General features: G+C 48.4%; 1 protein-coding gene across 12 annotated transcripts in view; it reads left to right on the plus strand.

Annotated features, from left to right (window-relative positions):
• Nucleotides 1–13,349, plus strand: part of LZTR1 (leucine zipper like post translational regulator 1) — a 317,240-nt gene that overhangs the window by 233,378 nt on the left and 70,513 nt on the right. For 11 of the 12 annotated variants that reach the window (XR_013348515.1, XM_077839232.1, XM_077839229.1 and 8 more), the window contains 2 exons: nt 9,109–9,235; nt 12,773–12,922. Coding sequence is in view for 11 of the 12 variants with exons in the window: in XM_077839232.1 (XP_077695358.1) it covers nt 9,109–9,235; nt 12,773–12,922 (277 nt within the window). In the remaining variant the exon portion in view is untranslated. Of the gene's footprint in view, nt 1–9,108; nt 9,236–12,772; nt 12,950–13,349 lie in introns of all 12 variants that reach the window. The other variant, XM_077839236.1, reaches the window with a different exon arrangement.

Consider the following 13,349-nt stretch of genomic DNA (forward strand, 5'->3'; position numbering starts at 1 on the left):
AGGCCACGTACTCTAAATATGAGCCCCCTTATAAAAAGTCACGGGACTACAAGAAATGGCACCAGAGGCAGTCTCGGTCTGCCCCATAGCCTGGGTCCTCCAAAGGCAAACAGGCAGAGAAACGGTAGTTTTGACGGGATGCCTGGGGGCGACCTACCAGTTCTCATCAGGGATCCACCCCCAATAAAGCTTCCCTTCTCCAACTGGTTGTGTGCTTTCCTCCCGGAGTGGTCGCGGCTGACTTCGCCATCTCTTGGGGCTACACCCTCCAGTTTATCTGTACCCCACCCAACCACCCTCTGCCCCCGTCCCTCCTGGGGGACCTCCTCTCACGAGGATCTACTCGAGCAAGAGGTGGGGCGGCTCCTTGGACTAGGAGCAGTGGAAGTGGTGCCAGCGAAGTTCAAACGCAAGGAGTACTACTCCCACTATTTCCTTATCCCGAAGGCCAAAGCGGGGCTCAGGCCCATCCTGGACCTGTGAGGCCTGAACCAGTACATGGTGAAGCTCAAGTTCTGCATGGTCTCCCTGGCCTCCATCATCCCCTGCCTGGATCCCAGGGAATGGTATGCTACCCTCGATCTGCAGAACACATACTTCCACATCCATATCTTGGAGGGGCACAGGAGCTTCCTCCATTTCATGGTTGGGCAGGAACACTACGAATTTACAGTGCTCCCATTTGGCCTGTCCAGTGCCCTCAGTGTATTTACAAAGTGTTTGTCTGTGGCGGCAGCCTACCTCAGGTGCCGTGGGGTCCAGATCTTCCCGTGTCTGGACGACTAGCTGGTCAAGGGCAGCTCCCGGTCGCAAGTACAGAACCACTTGGCACTCCTCCTGTCCATGTGCGCCACTCTGGGCCTGTTAGTAAACAACACCAGGTCCACATTAGTCTCAGTACAATGCATAGAGTTTACCCCTGGACGCCACGTCGGCCAGAGCCTCCCTCCCACTGGATAGGTTCGAGACCCTGAAAGGGCTCCTTGCCTCAGTCACAAGGTTTCCAGTGACAACAGCCAGAGCGTGTCTCCAACTCTTGGGTCACATGTCGGCGTGCACATATGTGATTCGTCACGCCAGACTCAGGATGAGGCCCCTCCAGCTCTGGTTGGCCTCAGTTTTCTCCCAGGCCAGAGACAGGATGGACACGATCCTCACTGTGCCCAAACTGGTGATCGCCTCCCTACGATGGTGGTCCTCACCAGGGAAATTGCTCCACGAGGTCCCGTTCAGAGGCAGGCCCCCATCTCTGGAACTGTATCCGACGCCTCGGATCTGGGGTGGGGAGCCCATGTGGGAAACGTTCAGACCCAAAGTCTATTGTCTGCACAGGACCTGGCCCTCCATATAAATGTCAAGGAGCTCAGGGTAATCCAGCTGGCATGCATGGCCTTCCACTTGCACCTGGCAGGCAGGGTGATCAGGGTTCTCATGGACAACACGGCCTCAATGTTTTACATCGACAGACAAGGCATGGCCCATTCCTCCGCCTTCTGCCTGGAAGCCCTCAAGCTGTGGGACTTCTGTATAGCCCACGATATTTGCCTACAGGCCTACCACCTACCAGGCACCCGGAACTCGCGGGTGGATCGCTTGAGCAGGGACTTCTCAGCATGAGTGGTCTCTTCACCCAGAGGTGGTGCACAGACTTCCAAGACTGGGGAACTCCCCAACTGGATGTGTTCACAACTCAACAGAACCATTTCTGTTCCCAGTTCTGCTCCGGGGCGGGCTGAGATGGGGCGCTATCTCCGATGCCCTCCTGCCTTCCGTACCGATGCCTTCCATCCCGTCCAGACCTGCTCTCCCAGGACCAGGGCCACCTCCTCCACCCCAACCTAGCGGCGCTCCACTTCACAGCATGGCTGCTCAGTGGTTAGGCCAGGAGGAAAGGACATGCTCAAAAGGGGTCCAGCATGTCCTTTTGGAAAGCAGGCTACCCTCCACGTGCTGAGCCTACTTGGCAAAGTGGTCAATGGGTGGCTGAGCGGTGCGTTTCCGCCATGGCTGCCCCGATCCAGCTCATTTTGGACTACCTCCTTCACCTTAGAGACCACGGCCTGGCACACTCCTCTGTCAAGGTGTACTTGGCGGCCATATCGGCCTTCCACCCGCCGGTGCAGAGGCACACGGTATTCTCCCATACCATGGCCTGCCGATGCCTTAAGGGGTTGGATCATCTCTTCCCATAAGCTAGGTCCCCTGTCCCTCAGTGGGACCTGAACTTGGTGCTGGCCTGGCTGATGGGCCCCCTGTTTGAGCCGCTCGCTACATGCTCCTGGTCACACCTCTTGTGGAAGGTAGCCTTCCTGGTAGCGATCACGTCGGCTAGACGGGTCTCTGAACTCAGGGCCCTGATGTCCGAGCTCCCATAGACAGTGTTCCATAAATTTAAGGTCCAGCTCTGCCACACCCCCCTTTCCTCTTGCAGGTGGTCTCCGCCTACCACATGGGTCAGGACATTTTCCGGCCGGTCCTCTTCCCCAACCCCCATGCATCCAGCGAGGTGCACCGTCTCCACATGTTGGAGACGGGCTCTCGCTTTTTATCTGGAGCGGAGTAAGCCGTACAGGAAGTCTTCGCAGCTGTGCATCGCCTCGGCTGCACGCATGAGGGGTCAGCCGATCTCCACTCAGCAGCTTTCCAACTGGATCACCTCATGCATCTGTACCTGTTATGACTTGGCAGGAATCCCTCCGCCATCAATCGGGAGGGCACACTCGACTAGGGTGTAAGCCTCGTCAGCTGCCTTTTTAGCCCATGTCCCCATTCAGGACATTTGCAGGGCTGCCACATGGCCTTCTGGTCACACGATCACCTCGCATTATTCAGTCGTCTCCCAGACCAGGGAAGATGCCGGGTTCAGCAGGGCTGTGCTCTGTCCCAAGAGTTTGTGAACTCTTACCGACCTCCAACAGATATAGCTTGGAATCACCTATTGTAGAATACACATGAGCAATCACTCGAAGAAGAAAAGACAGTTACCTTTTTCGTAACTGGTGTTCTTCGAGATGTGTTGTTCATGTCTATTCCACATCCCGCCCTCCTTCTCCTCTGCCGGAGTTATCTGGCAAGAGGGACCTGAGGGTGGGGGGAGCGCGCAGCGCCCCTTATACTGCACCATGAAGGTGCCACTCCAGCGGTCACTAGGGGCGCTCCACTATGGGTACTGCTAGAGGAAGAACTTCCGACACCAGTGCACGTGGCGAGCACACACATCTATTGTGGAATAGACGTGAGCAACACATCTTGAAGAACACCAGTTATAGAAAAGGTAATTGTCTTTTCGTCCCGAGTGGGCTTCAGTGCAGCTTATTCTGGACTAACTCCTGCATCTTAAGCTTAAGAGATGTTAAGAGTAACAAGAAGGGTTTCTTCAGGTATGTTGGCAACAAGAAGAAAGCCAAGGAAAGTGTGGGCCCCTTAATGAATGAGGGAGGCAACCTAGTGACAGAGGATGTGGAAAAAGCTAATGTACTCAATGCTTTTTTTGCCTCTGTCTTCACGAACAAGATCAAGACTGCTGCGCTGGGCATCACAGCATGGGGAGTAGGTGGCCAGCCCTCTGTGGAGAAAGAAGTGGTTAGGGACTATTTAGAAAAGCTGGACGTGCACAAGTCCGTGGGGCCGGACGCATTGCATCCGAGAGTGCTAAAGAAATTAGCGGCTGTGATTGCAGAGCCATTGGCCATTATCTTTGAAAACTCATGGCGAACGGGGGAAGTCCCGGGTGACTGGAAAAAGGCTAATGTAGTACCAATCTTTAAAAAAGGGAAGGAGGAGGATCCTGGGAACTACAGGCCAGTTAGTCTCACCTCAGTCCCCGGAAAAATCATGGAGCAGGTCCTCAAGGAATCAATCCTGAAGCTCTTACACGAGAGGAAAGTGATCAGGAACAGTCAGCATGGATTCACCAAGGGAAGGTCATGCCTGACTAATCTAATCGCCTTCTATGATGAGAGTACTGGTTCTGTGGATGAAGGGAAAGCAGTGGATATATTGTTTCTTGACTTTAGCAAAGCTTTAGCAAAGGTCTCCCCCAGTATTCTTGTCAGCAAGTTAAAGAAGTATGGGCTGGAGGAATGCACTATAAGGTGGGTAGAAAGTTGGCTAGATTGTCGGGCTCAACGGGTAGTGATCAATGGCTCCATGTCTAGTTGGCAGCTGGTATCAAGTGGAGTGCCCCAAGGGTTGGTCCTGGGGCCGGTTTTGTTCAATATCTTCATAAATGATCTGGAGGATGGTGTGGATTGCACTCTCAGCAAATTTGCGGATGATACTAAACTAGGAGGAGTGGTAGATACGCTGGAGGGCAGGGATAGGATACAGAGGGACCTAGACAAATTGGAGGATTGGGCCAAAAGAAATCTGATGAGGTTCAACAAGGATAAGTGCAGGGTCCTGCACTTAAGACGGAAGAGCCCAATGCACCGCTACAGACGAGGGACCGAATGGCTTGGCAGCAGTTCTGCAGAGAAGGACCTAGGGGTGACAGTGGACGAGAAGCTGGATATGAGTCAACAGTGTGCCTTTGTTGCCAAGAAGGCCAGTGGCATTTTGGGATGCATAAGTAGGGGCATAGCCAGCAGATCGAGGGACGTGATCGTTCCTCTCTATTCGACATTGGTGAGGCCTCATCTGGAGTACTGTGTCCAGTTTTGGGCCCCGCACTACAAGAAGGATGTGGAAAATTGGAGAGAGTCCAGCGAAGGGCAACAAAAATGATTAGCAAAAAGAAAAGGAGTACTTGTGGCACCTTAGAGACCTTAGAGACTAATCAATTTATTTGAGCATTGGTTAATCTCTAAGGTGCCACAAGTACTCCTTTTCTTTTTGCAAATACAGACTAACATGGCTGTTACTCTGAAAAATGATTAGGGGTCTGCAACACAAGACTTATGAGGAGAGGCTGAGGGAACTGGGATGGTTTAGTATGCAGAAGAGAAGAATGAGGGTGGATCTGATAGCTGCTTTCAACTGCCTGAGAGGTGGTTCCAAAGAGGATGGTTCTAGACTATTCTCAGTGATAGAAGAGGACAGGACAAGGAGTAATGGTCTCACGTTGCAGTGGGGGAGGTTTAGGTTGGATATTAGGAAAAACTTTTTCACTAGGAGGGTGGTGAAACACTGGCAATGCGTTACCTAGGGAGGTGGTAGAATCTCCTTCCTTAGAGGTTTTTAAGGTCTGGCTTGTCAGAGCCCTGGCTGGGATGATTTAGTTGGGGATTGGTCCTGCTTTGATCAGGGGGTTGGACTAGATGACCTCCTGAGGTCCCTTCCAAACCCTGATATTCTATGGTTCTCCAGGAATTGTCCCTCTCATTGATAAAGGTCCATCTAGCGGCCATCTCGGCTTTCCACCCACCGTTACAGGGTAGGTCTGTTTTTGCTCAGGAAATCATGGCCTGATTCCTTAAAGGCCTGGAGTGCCTCTATCCACAAGTCAGAGACCCCATCCCTCTGTGAGACTTGAATCTGGTGCTGTCTCAGCTAACGGGTCCTCCCTTTGAGCCCTTGGCTTCTTGCTCTCTCCTCCTCTCCTGGAAGGTCACGTTCCTGGTTGCAGTGATGTCGGCCCACTGGGTATCCGAGATTCAGGTGCTCACCTCGGAGCCACTGTACATGGTCTTCTACAAGGACAAGGTCCAGCTAAGGCTACACCCGGCTTTTCTTCCTAAAGTAGTCTCTGTTTCATTGGAGCCAGAACATTTACTTACTGGTCTTCTTTCCAAAGCCGCACAAGTCAGAAGAGGAGCTCAGGCTACATGCCCTGGACATTAGGAGGGCTCTGGCCTTCTGTGTGGATAGGACCAAGTTGTTCCGTAAATCGATGCAATTGTTCGTCACAGTGGCTGACAGGATGAAAGGTCACCTGGTATCCACTCAAAGAATTTCTTCTTGGATCACGGTCTGCATTCGCTTTTGCTATGACCAAGCGAAGGTGCCAACCCCGGCGATCGTCACCGCCCACTCTACAAGGGCGCCTACTTCTTCGGCAACTTTCTGGCCCATGTGCCTATCCAGGGCATCTATAGAGTGGCCAAATGGTCGTCTGTCTACACTTTTACATCCCATTATGTGCTGACCCAGCAGGCCTGGGATAAGGCTGGTTTCGGTAGGACAATACTGCATGCCGCTAAGCTATGAACTCCAAGCCCACCTCTGTTGATACTGCTTGTGAGTCACCTGAAAAGGAATTGACATGAGCAAGCACTCAAAGAAGAAAAACCGGTTAACTACTTTTCGTAACTGTTCTTCTAGATGGGTTGCTCATGTCCATTCCATTTCCCCCCCACACCCCCACCCCTCTGTTGGAGTTGCCAGCAAGAAGGAACTGAGAGGGTGCCAGGAGGGCGGCAGCACCTGATATACCACTGCATGGGAGTGCCACTCCAGGGGGCACCACAGCCAGCCCTAAGGATAACGCTGAGGCAGAAATCTCTGACAGCTGTGCATGTGGGTGCGCACACCAAGAGTGGAATCGACACGAGCAACACATCTCGAAGAACAACAGTTATGAAAGGTAGGTGACAGTTTTTTCTCCGAGGTCAGCTGAATGACCTGGGCCTCCAAGGCTTAGTTGTCAGCCTGAAGTCAGGCAGCCCAGTTGGGAGTGTCCAGTGCTTCCAGAAGTTTGGCCAGGTCTATTTTACTGGCATCAAGCCCACTCCTGTGGCTTAAGTGGTCCATGCAAACTGTTGTGGGCAGTCTGACCTAGCGGCCAGACCAGGAGTCGGGAGCCAGGCTGGGTCAGATACCAGGAGATTAGATTCTGAGTTATGCCAGAGATCGAAAGTCAAGTGTAAGGAGGCAGGCAGGGTCAGGTTACCAGGGGATCAGAGTCAGGTAGTAGGAGCAGGTAGTGCAAGGGAAACAGTCCTGAGCAGGGGCAACCCAGTTACATGGACAACTTCTTCTTCCTGTGCTTGATTTTAAATACAGTCAGGGACATTCAGAACCCCCGAATTCCACCTAGCAGATTCCAGGATTGCAGTCCTCTGTTCTCTCAGAATTCAACTTCTAGTTCTGGTGCCTGTTAGCAGCCACTTGGAGGCAGGGAGTAGTGGATCAGTGTTCTCATTGCACACATCATGAGTACCTGGTTCATACCAGGAAGCTGACGATCTAACCAATGAATCACATTCAAAATCCTTTTTAGGGACATATGTAGATCACTTGCCAACCAACATTTCTGATGCAATTCTTTCCCCCCAATGTTTGAGCCACGGTGGAAAGTGTCCAAGGTCAGGCTATCTCCTCTGAGGATCTCTGGGTGGATCTCAGGTTGTATCTTACTCTGCTATCAATTGTCTCACTTTCCTTCCCTCACGCAGGATGAGCACAAGCAGTGTCTATAGCATTGCTTGAGGGTAGTGTCTTTGGTTAACATTTGTAAAGCAGCTACGTGGGCTTCCAACCATATGTTCCTGAGTCATTATGCTTTAGTAGAAGACTCTGCTGCTGACACATACTATGAGGCAACAGTCCTTCATGCAACTCTGCCACCTACATCCTTGCACTCGCTTCTTTCTTGAGTACTAGCTGTCAGTCACCCACAATGGAGTACAAATAGGGACCAGCACTTGAAGAAGAAGAGGAAGTTATTTACCTTACAGGTTATTTGAGATTTGTGGTCCCTATCATACATACTACCACTCTCCTTCCCCTCTGCTTTGGACATTGATTAGATTCATGGTAGAGAAGGAACAGGAGAGGTGGTTGGTGTGCTCCATCTTTTATCTCCTTCGGTGGAGGCCCAAGGAAAGTAAGGGTGCATGTGCGAGCCAGCGGACACTGCTTTCAAAATTCTCTGACTCTGGGAGCATGGAGTACATGCGTATCCCTAATGGAATACAGATAGGGGCCACACATCTCGAAGACCCTCCAGTTACTATAAGGTAAGTAACTTCCTCATGCTGGGGGTGAGCTAGGGCTGGAGGTTGGTAGGGCAGATCTTGCACTGAGAGAGAGAGGCAAAAGAGGCAAAGGTGGAGGGAGGGAGCGAATCAACAACAGTGAAAGAAAGGATGAGAATGCTGAGAGCAGATAAGAAGTCACTGATGTTGAAGGACTAGAAGTCACGGAAAGACCAAGTGACAGGGCATGAGGGAGTTGGGGAGCAATGGGTGATGCTGAAAGGGAGGGAGCTCAGCAAGAGAGATCTGAGAAAGCAATGCTTGGTGAGACCAAATTCCATGAGTGTTCCTTTTGGTGAATGGGAGAGTTGACCGTGAGCTGCAGATTGAATGAAGAGGGGAGGAAAAGAAAGTGTGCAGCTAAGGGGTTGGATGGGTTGTTCCCATGGAAGTTGAAGTCCCTGATGCTGAGTGTGGGAGATTTGTAAGAAGAGGGAGAGAGAGAGAGAGAGGAGTTGAGATCAGAGAGGAAGGCTGATGGGGAGGAGCTGGATGGATGGTAGGTGACAGCAATATTGAGGGGGAGAAGAGAGAAGTCAGATGCAGCATTGTTCAGAAGAAGAGAGGAGGGGGAAGGGAGGAGGGAGGTATTGGAAATAGCAGCAAGGGGACAGGAGAAGCTCTGTACCCCACCACAGTCTGATCCAGGCGGGGCGGGGCGGGGAGGGAAGGGGTGAGAGAAGGAGAAGCCTCTATAAGAGATGGCAGCTGTAGAGGAATCCAGGTTTCTTGAAGAGCCAGGAGCTGGAGGGAGCAAGATAGGAAGAGGTCACAGGTGGCTGAGATCTTTGTAGATATGTCATAGCGTTCCAGAGACAGCGAGAGAAGTGGAGGTGCAATGTATGTGAGGTTAGCAATGTTGGCACAAAATGGACAGGGGGTGGGTGAGGAGTGGATTGAGACAAATGTACCAGAGGTGAGGAAAAGGATGCAGATGTAAAACCTCACCGAGGGCATCAGTCTTACATACAGAACAAATTTCCAGGGATCGTGGCCTGGCCTTATCCATGGCATACGAAAAGAGGCCTCCTATAGTGCTAAGAATGTGATGAAGTGCCTGCCTACTAACAACTCCCTTAATCCCATGGGAAAACCTGTGTGTAGATGTGGCACAACCGTGTATTAACTTTATAGCAGCTGATTACCTGGAAATGTCTTCTTTTTAATCATTTCACCATGTTGCCTCTGTCAGGAACATCTTTGATTCAGGATATGAAGGCTTATCTAGAAGGAGCTGGGATCGAGTTTTGTGATATCATCCTCCTGTTAGATGGCCACCCAAGACCAGCACATAAGGCAATTCTGGCAGCCCGCTCCAGGTGTGTGCACTCTGATCAACCATTTACTGAAACTTAGAAACTTTTTAAATAGTCATCATTTACTAGAGCAATAACAAATGTCATGTGTGGACATGATTTCTCAGTACCACAGACTGCTTCTTGGATCAGGTTGTTTTGAAGCACACAAGAGAATAGGCTTCTGTTCACTGAGTAACACATAGGATTTTTCTCCTAGAAATTAAACATAATAGAGCCATTAAGCAACAGTGACTAAAATATGAATGAATTTGCCATCTCAGCAGGGAAATGTTAGAAAATCAAAACCTTAGTTGAATAACAGATGGTCTGTATCCTACCACAATTTCAAAAAGAAGCAAATAATCATGCATAAAACTACTGTCATGAACTTGAAAGGAACAAGTGTTCATGAAGAACAAAAAGGATGTTCTAAAAATGAAAATGCAGCTCAAGAGATGCTAATAGAATGAAGCCTAAACTTTGGTATGTAAGCGATGAGGTAGAGATTTAAGAATCCATTGAACAAACATATAAAAACATCAATACATTAGCGGGTAGATTGGTCTCTCTGGGTTCCCACTTGGTTGAAGTTGTAAATAACTTACTCGTTTAAGGGTGTATCATACGTCTCTTCCCTGGCACGGCCAACCAGCTCTCTTGGCTGGTACATGTAGTGAGGAGAGGTGGATATTGGTTCTGCCCTTCCCTATACCTTCTTCACTCACTTGTAGGGGGAGCATTGGGTGCATGGCATTGGGTTCTGCAGTGCATAGAGCTGCGATCTAGGCAGCCTTAACCTGGCTGAGTGAGAGAGATGGGAATCTACTCTGTGTATGGCTATGTTAAAGCTAGGCATGATCTAGTCCTGTATCTGTACATCAAAGTAAGAAGCCAGTGGAGAATCAGCAGGCCTGTTAAACTGTGTAAAGGAAGTAATCGAAAAGGAGAGGGGGATTGTTGGCGAGATAAATGGTTCGTAGATTCCAAGGCCGGAAGGGACCATTAGATCATCTAGTCTGACCTGTATATCACAGGCCATAGAATCTTGCCCTCTTACACTGTACTGAGCCCAGTAACTTGTGGATGACTAAAGTATGTCTTCCAGAAAAGATGTCCAATCTTGATTTAAAAAGATGGAGAAGCCACCGCCTGTCTTGATAGTTTGTTCCAATGGCTAATCACCTTCACTGTGTGTATTATTTCTAATTTGCATTTGGCTTTAACTTCCAGCCACAGATTCTTATTCTGACTTCCTTGATAAAGAGCCCTTTAGTACCTGTGAAGAAAATACAAGGGACATGGTAATCAAATCACCTTTCAATCTTCAAACCCAGTGGTTAGGGCACTTGTGTGGGATGTGAGAGACCTGGGTTCAAAACACTGCTCCTCATCAAGGGGAGTGGGGGTTTGAACCTGAGTCTCCCAAATTGTGGATGAGTTCTTTAGCCACAGGACTATTGGTGAAGGGGAAAGTACCATCACCTCCTGCTTCTCAGTTTTTGTTGAGAAAGGGCTGACCCGGCTTAGGTGACTGACTCCAGAAGGCTCATGGCTGTGACCCCCCCCAGCTAGAGGGAGGCACCTCCCTCAGACCGAAGTTAGGCACCTTCCTCCCTTTACCTACCACCACCTACCACCCCTCTCCTCAGCATTTCCTATTGACTGGCTTAGGCAACTCCCCGCTCAGCATGCTGGCTTTTGGGAATCCCTTTTTGAGGCATCTAACTCTTCTCAGTTCAGGGTTTGATAGGGTGACCCTATACAGCTTCATCCTCACTGATCAACATGGTTTACAGATGACCTGGGACAGATGGAGCAGGAGAGGAAGCTAGACAGAAAGACAGCTAGAGTGCCAGTGGCAGAAATCTCAGGCCGAGTCTAATTGGTTGTGACATGAAGAATTTGCTAGGGAGAAATTGTGAAGGGCTTTAATCAGGTATACAAGTTGAAGAGAATATAATACTGAATGCCATTAGGAGTCTACAGTAACCGGTGACAAGAACCTGCACTCAGAAGCTGTTATCCAGAAATTGTGACCATGTCATTCAGATTCAGGCACCTGAAAAAACTGACTCTTACATATTCAAAAAAGGAAGGGGGAGCTGGATCAATAGTCCAGAGTTAGAGGTACACCTGGTAGGGTGAAGAAAAGCACTTTGCCACATCAGTAGATGCAAGTTATGTTATATGGAGAGGAAGGGTAGAAAAGGCGGGAAACCAGACTAGAATCTAGCTCATCCGATGAAGTGAGCTGTAGCTCACGAAAGCTTGTGCTCAGATAAATTTGTTAGTATCTAAGGTGCCACAAGTACTCCTTTTCTTTTTGTGAATACAGACTAACACGGCTGCTACTCTGAAACCTATCTATTAATGGTGCAATGAGGTTAGTAGATGAGCACAGTCTAATACTATCACAGGCAAACTTACTAATGCCTATAGCCAGTGAAAATGGGTTCCTTCCATTCAGTATCCAATAATAATTAGAAAATGGAGGGGGTCAACAGAAAATTTTGACTTTTTGTTGGAAAAAAACTTGATTTTTTGTTTAATTTTTTGGCAATACTTTCTGCAAAAATTTTCATTTAGTTAAAATCCAATTTTCCATTAAAAAAAGTTTTGAAGGAAAATTTTCAGCCAGCCCTAATAATCTTTAGCATGTACATACTTTAGTACTTTACAAACACTATCTAACAAACCATCACAATATCCTTGTACAGTAGGCAGGTAACCATTTATATTAGTGTCTAGCCCCTAAGAAACCAGGAGACCATAATGTTTGAAGTTTACCAGTACTTCATATGCAAAGTAAGTAAATGAATTATTACAGTGTATTATATCCTAATTTTTATATTTTTGAAAATTAATTGCCATAAAGAAAATCCACATGGCATTGTTTCCTATATAACATCCTATAGCATTGTTGGGATTGTGTTGCTTTGTTGCATCACACACAGATTTATCTGAAACATGACAATACTACATTTGAGAGACAAGGTGTTTGAGTGTGACTGGATCTCTGGTGTACAACTTGGAACCGTGGGACCCTTGTTCCCCCTTAGCTCTCCAATCTGGGCTGTCTCTCACAGTGCTTTGCTAGTGATAAGCAGTAAACACCTCCAGGTGCTGTGATCACTCAGCCACCCGCATGCAGAGATTCAAACAATTTAGCTGAGTGTATGTTCTCTAAGCCACTCATGAACTATATAGAGGGAAACACTAGCAAATCCCCTTTGGGAAGAGACCTGAAGAAGAGCTCTGTGTAGCTCAAAAGCTTGTCTCTTTCACCAGCAGAAGCTGGTCCAATAAAAGATATTACCTCACCCACCTTGTCTCTCTAATATCCTGGACCAACATGATTACAACAACACTGCATACTATATTTGAGGAGGCATTTAGAGGCAGTTTTCCCCTCCGCATAGTAGCTAGGAAGTAATTTATGTGAAAGCGTCAATGCTTTGTAGCCCCCTTTGAACAGTACTGCTTGAAACCATCTGCAGAACCTTTCTTGTGGTTATGTAAAATCTCCTTGTGTTACATCAGTCACCTTTCCTTTTCCAGTTACTTTGAAGCCATGTTCCGTTCCTTCATGCCAGAAGATGGACAAGTAAATATTTCTATAGGTGAAATGGTTCCCAGTAAACAAGCATTTGAGTCTATGCTGAGATACATTTACTATGGTGAAGTGAACATGCCTCCTGAAGATTCCCTGTATCCTTAAATCTACTGAAGCCTAAGGTCTGTAGATGCAATTGAAACAGACACTTTGGATTTCTTTTGCTATGGATATTTTAATATGTTGGCTCTGATTCTGCCATGTCATGCACCTGGTGTCATCATTTACACCTGTGCAAAGTGAGTGAAAAAAAATATGCCAGACCAGAAGAGTAGCATATTACACCTGCTCTGCACTGCTGCAAATGCCTTCATTGTGAGGGAGTGGAGAATCAGGCCCTTCTACTGGACTATGAAACAGTTCAGTTGAGTTAAACTATAACTAGTGTTATGATTTTGTCATGAAATTTTAAAATATATTTCATGGCAGAGGTGCTGGAAAACAACAATATGTCACCGAAAGAGGTTAGTGGGAGACGGAGAATGACCCTACCCCACACTCGCCCCACAATGGCAACTCCTG

The sequence above is a fragment of the Eretmochelys imbricata genome, chromosome 21 (genome assembly GCF_965152235.1).
Source record: "Eretmochelys imbricata isolate rEreImb1 chromosome 21, rEreImb1.hap1, whole genome shotgun sequence".
In the NCBI taxonomy this organism is placed as follows: domain Eukaryota; kingdom Metazoa; phylum Chordata; order Testudines; family Cheloniidae; genus Eretmochelys; species Eretmochelys imbricata.